This window comes from Orycteropus afer, unplaced genomic scaffold (genome assembly GCF_000298275.1).
Source record: "Orycteropus afer afer isolate SDZICR_OR568_19922 unplaced genomic scaffold, OryAfe1.0 scaffold00142, whole genome shotgun sequence".
Classification (NCBI taxonomy): domain Eukaryota; kingdom Metazoa; phylum Chordata; class Mammalia; order Tubulidentata; family Orycteropodidae; genus Orycteropus; species Orycteropus afer.
In genome coordinates this window covers 1772929-1778440 of record NW_006921729.1, presented here as the reverse complement: position 1 = coordinate 1778440, position 5512 = coordinate 1772929, and the positions used below count along the sequence as shown (strand labels likewise).

At 43.5% G+C, this 5512-nt stretch overlaps 1 protein-coding gene across 1 annotated transcript in view; it reads right to left on the bottom strand.

The window, feature by feature from the left end:
- Positions 1–4031, bottom strand: part of GOLGA4 (golgin A4) — a 177090-nt gene extending 173059 nt beyond the window's left edge. The window contains exon 1 of the mRNA XM_042781636.1: positions 3960–4031. Within this exon, the coding sequence (XP_042637570.1) occupies positions 3960–4031 (72 nt within the window). The remainder of the gene's footprint in view (positions 1–3959) is intronic.
- Between the last annotated feature and the right edge of the window lie 1481 nt (positions 4032–5512).

The following is a 5512-nucleotide window of genomic DNA, read 5'->3' as shown; positions in this document are numbered from 1 at the left end:
TTTCAATATATTGCCCATAGAATCTTTCAATATTGCAACTCGAGGCTTAAATTTTTTCCTCAGTTCTTTCAGCTTGAGAAATGCCGAGCATTCTCTTCAGGTTTTCTAACTCCAGGTCTTTGTACATTTCATTATAATAACTGACTTTGTCTTCTCCAGCTGCTCTTTGAAACCTTCCATTCAGCTCTTTCCATTTGCTTTACCAAAAAATAATACTTTAAAATTTTTTCAAGTTTTAGTAGTATTTTTAAAAGGCTGACTTAATTTCAAAAAATGTTTATTCACATAACACACATATCAAAAAAAATTACAATATGTATACTATTATAAATATTCTTTTATTGAATCAGCTCTGTAAGAAATAGTATTTAGTGAATCTCGATGTCAAACTTTTTAAACTGTATTTTTAGTTTTAGTCATCATCAGAGAGTTGAGCAAATACTCAATATCCACCAAGTAAAGATTCAAATAATTTAGCATAAACAAAACAGAAGTTATTGGAAGGCTGTCTGTTTTGGTAAAAATCCTTCCAAAACCTTAATGATTCCACACAATATCAGTGTCATTGTTGGAAAACTGTGAATGTGGTGGTGCAAACGATTCTTCTGTCTTGGACTTGTCTACACCTGATAACACCTTACTTGAAACATACTTATCAGGTAATCTCATCTATGGAAAGCAGGCTAAGAATAAGACAGTATGCACAAGAAATCCTTCAAAGACTCAAACAAATGTCTCAAAATTTGTGTTAGTACATTAAAGAATCCCTCAGGTACTTGCTCTTATTTTGCACAAAATATCATATAAGACAATATTATACACATCCAAGATCCTTTGCTTAGGAAAATAAGGTTGTATGTAATCTGTTGCAAAATGATTGTTACTAAAAAACAAAATTGTGTTGGTTTGTTTTTAATTAATGCTTGAAAGAAATCTTTAACTCAATGAAAACAATTATCCAGAAGTTCTCATTATTAAAACCAAAAAAAAAACAAACACACACTGCCATCAAGTCGGATCCAACTCATAGCAACCCCTCCTTGGGTTTCTAAGGCAGTATCACTACAGAAGTAGGTGGCCCAATCTTCCTTCCGAAGAGTGGCTGGTGAGTTTGAACTGCCAGCCTTCTGGTTAGCAGTCAAATGCCTTAGGCACTATGCCACCAGAGCTCCCTCTCATTACTAAAGGGTTCAGAATAGCTGAGGATCTACAAGCAAAATCAGGTTTCTATCAGTAGGTAGGAGCTCTGGTAGCATAGTGCCTAAGGCACTTGACTGCTAACCAGAAAGCTGGTGGTTCAAACCCACCAGCCACTCTTCAGAAGGAAGGTTGGGCGATCTACTTCCGTAGTTATGTTGTTGTTGTTGTTGTTATGTGCCATCGAGTCAGACCCGACTCATAGCGACCCCTCCTTGAGTTTCCGAGGCAGACAAGGAGGGGTCGCTATGAGTCGGGTCCGACTCGATGGCACATAACAACAACAATCAGTAGGTAACTGATGACAATTTTTTTGACTTCTTGATAAAGGCACATATATTCAAAAATGTGAATTTATCATAAAGGATTGTTTTAAATCTTTTGTACATAAAGATTTTTATTCAATACTGTCTCACCAAAGACTAACTACGACGACAGTACTAAACTGTAGAAACCAGGAGCTCTAGCTTACCCTATGACTAGCTTTAATATTACTACTAAAAACAACCTGTTTTCCTGACTAAACCAAACCAAACCAAACCAAACTCACTGCCGTCAAGTCGGATCCAACTCCTAGCGACCCCTCCTTGGGTCTCCATGGTGGTATCACTACAGTAGATTGCCCAACCTTCCTTCCAAGGAGTGGCTGGTAGGTTTGAACCGCCAGCCTTCTGCTTAGCAGTCAAATGCCTTAAGCACTACGCCACCAGAGCTCCCAAAGGAATTCCTTCCTTCCTAAATTACTTTCACTACGTATGTGTATAAGTATAAATATGAACATATACATATTTTACCACCAAACTGTGATCACATATTACATGCTGGTTTTTCATCTATCTTTTAATGAAAACACTTTTCCATGTTAGTTTCTTGTGAGCTACAACAACAGGTGGATGTCACTAGACAAACTACTTAACTTCTTTAAGCCTCACTTTCTCATGTATCAAAGAGGAATAATGGTATTATCTACATCATATGTTTATGTGAGAATTAAATAAAATAATTCAGGTAAAGTAATCAGCAAAATGCCTGACACATAGTAAGGATTCAGTTTAAAAGCTGTGTAAAAACCCAATGTCTGATTTATTTAACCAGTTGCTCACTGTTGAACATTTTCAGCCAGTTTTTACCTATTATAACATTGAAACAAAAATCCATGTAGCTATGTCATTAATACATCCTAAAACACTTTCTTTGAATAATTTTCTACAAGTGGAATCCTGGATCAACATTTCCAAATATAAGTGCCTTTCATTCACTTAAATGCCCATGTTCCCCATCTCTGTCTCACTTTTTTTTTTTTTTTTTGTAAAGTTAAAAAAGACTGTAGTAGCTCATACCAAAATTAAAATCCTTACTATTTAAATTTTGATCACTATTTACACTTGGAAGAAGGAACAAACTTTCAGTGTCACGTTACAATGTTATTCTCAAGCACTGTTTTATTCTATATAAACTGTAATTTTAAGAGAGCAATTTCAAATCACAGTTTCAGAATAAACTCAGCACTAGTTCTTTAAATACAAGATAAACATTATTATAAAAATTATTAGAAATGTCTCCCCTTAGTCAAAAGTCAGGAGCTCTGGTAGCATAGTACCTAAGGCACTTAACTGCTAACCAGAAGGCTGGCGGTTCAAACCCACCAGCCACTCCTCGGAAGGAAGATGGGGCAATCTACTTCTGTAGTGATCTGCCTCTGAAACCCAAGGAGGAGTCGCTTTGAGTCGGGTCCGACTCCATGGCACGTAACAACAACAGTCAAAAGTCATACTTTATTGTAACAACAGGCAAACACCAGAAACTCTAAAATTAAGAGAGAGGTTTGCCCAATCTGTTGACACTGAGAATGGCTGGGAAGAAACGTAGCAGAAGCCATTCATCTTCTCTGCGAACATGTGCTGCCAGCATCAAAACGTACTCTTTAACAGTGTACGAGACTGTTTCTTTAAATTAACACTACTAACACGCCCCCTTTTCCCTTGGAAACTGTCATTTCCTGAAGCAGCTGCATTCTTTAAAATCAATCAAACATAACCACAGGGCGTAGAGCAGCAAAAAGCAGCAAGAAGAGAAATGCTCAGCACAGAGCAAAGGGGCAGCCAAGCTTCAGAGTACCTGCCCCTCCGCCAGTCCCGGATCAACCAAGTTATGCGAAGTGACTAACTCGTGACAGCCTCAGGCCTTGGACGCCAGCCCAGCAGCCACCTCTCTCCAGATCCCACCGCTCCTGCCAGGAGCCTGGCCTCGGATGGCTCGACCCTCGGCCCTCACCCCTGGGCCACGGTTATGAGATCTCTGCCATGCGTGAGGAGTTCTGCGGGATCCTAACCCCTCAGTAATCAGCTTTGGGTCTGGGTTCGAAGAGGGGAGCTCAATTTGAGGTCAACTTCCAAGGGATTTCCCACCTCGCCCGCATCCACAAGTGGGTAGGGAAAACCTTCCAAATGGATCAGAAATGTAAGATCCGAGCTCCTTGCACTCATCCTTAGACTGGGACGGGGCATTAGGGGAAAACTCTGAGGTCCGATGTCACGAAGGATCCACCCCCCCACTCTACACTACCCCGTTCGTTCCCGGAGTTCTGGACGGCGGAACAGGGATCAAAAATAACAGAGGCCCTGAGTTTCCAAGAGCTCACTCTCAGTGTGGTGCTTTGTAAGTCTTAAGGTTAGAGGTCAAGGGTCACGATCGAACTTCCCCTTATCACCTCCGAGCCGGGGTCAAGGTGTGCTGGGAACTAAGAAAGGAGGCCATCGTACCTGAGAAGAAGCCAGTGCCTGCTGGAGCTGCTGCTGCTCCTCGCTGATCTTTTGCTTCAGTTTCTTGAACATGGCGCAGCACTGGGACCTGAGTGTGAATGAAACCTGAGGGCGGGTGCCCAGAGAGTCACTCCCGCCGCCGCCGCGGCGCCTTCTCTACACTAGGGACTGCGGGGGCCGGGCCTCGCCGTCTCCTCTTTGGGTTCGCAGACAGCTCGGGACACTCGCCCTGCAGGTGCAGGTGTCGGCGTCGCCGCCGCCGCGTCTCTTTTTTCCGGGTGCCTCTGGCTGGCCCAGACCCCCCATCCAGCCCCGGCGGCGGCGGCGACAACGGCAGCAGGTGAAGGGTGCAGACAAAGCGCCTGCGCGGCCTACGTGGAGCTCGCCAAGGGAACTCTACGGAGTGCTGTAGGGGACAATACGAGTCCCGTGCCAGCACATGCGCGATTGGGGTGTGGCGCTGGTTCGGGGAACGGCGAAAGAAGAGGTTCAGTTTTTCTCCACTGTTTAAACTCACTGGACTTTGAGATGCTTGCAGAGGACTTGTGTGATCACTGGTGGAACGCGTACCTGGGCTGCGAATTCAGTCCAAGAGGATGCCACTTCTACTGAGGCTGCGAGGCTGCCAGGCCCCCCAGAGAAGAACCGCGTGTATGGGTGTCCAGGGTGGGAGAAGAGTGGAATTGAAGGGACCTGAGGTGGCCCCTGAATGGTAATATAGTTTTGTTAAGTATTAGTAATTAGGATTCTATGTCTTTAAACAAAGCAACCCACTGCCATCCAGTCAGTTCCAACTCATAGCGACCCCCATTGGGTTTCCAAAGCGGTAAATCTTAAAGGAAATAGATTGCCTAATCTTCCTTCTGCTGAGCTGCTAGTGGGTTTGAATCGCCAATCTTCTGGTTAGCAGCCAAATGCCTTAGGCACTGCACCACCACACCTCCTTTTAGTGCCCATTATTCTGACTGCTTGGGGTGGAAGGTTTCCTTCTCTTCTCCGGAGTCTTCCAGGCGGGATATTAGTAAATGCATTAGGCAGCCTCCCAGGGTCCACATGTCGCCTCCCAGTAATGTAAAGTATTTATCTTTTGGTCATCTGCATTTATTCTTTATGTCACTGATATTGAATGTTTTCATATATTTACCCAACAACTTTGTTTCTCATTCTACGTGCCAGGGCCTTGGAGACCCTAAATAAAACAATATCCCTGCCCACTAGCTGCCCTTCAGGTCTGGAACTGAACTCACTCCTGTGGCTTCCAGCCAAATAAATGACTGGCATGTGGGCTGAACATTTAATTAAGTAGATACACTCCTTGGAGAGATCAGTCATGGGAGAACAGAAGCGCTGTGTATGCACAGGGAGACCGCTGGGGGGAGGGGGGACACAGGGAAGAGGTAACTTTGGGGAGGAAGTGGGAAAATTGCAGTCAATGTCATGAGACAAAATGTGTATGAATTGCTGTATGGAAAATGAATTTGCTCTTTCACCCCAATCACAATAAAAATTAAAAAAAAAAAAAAACAGTATCCCTCGTGTCCTAGGGCTGGGGA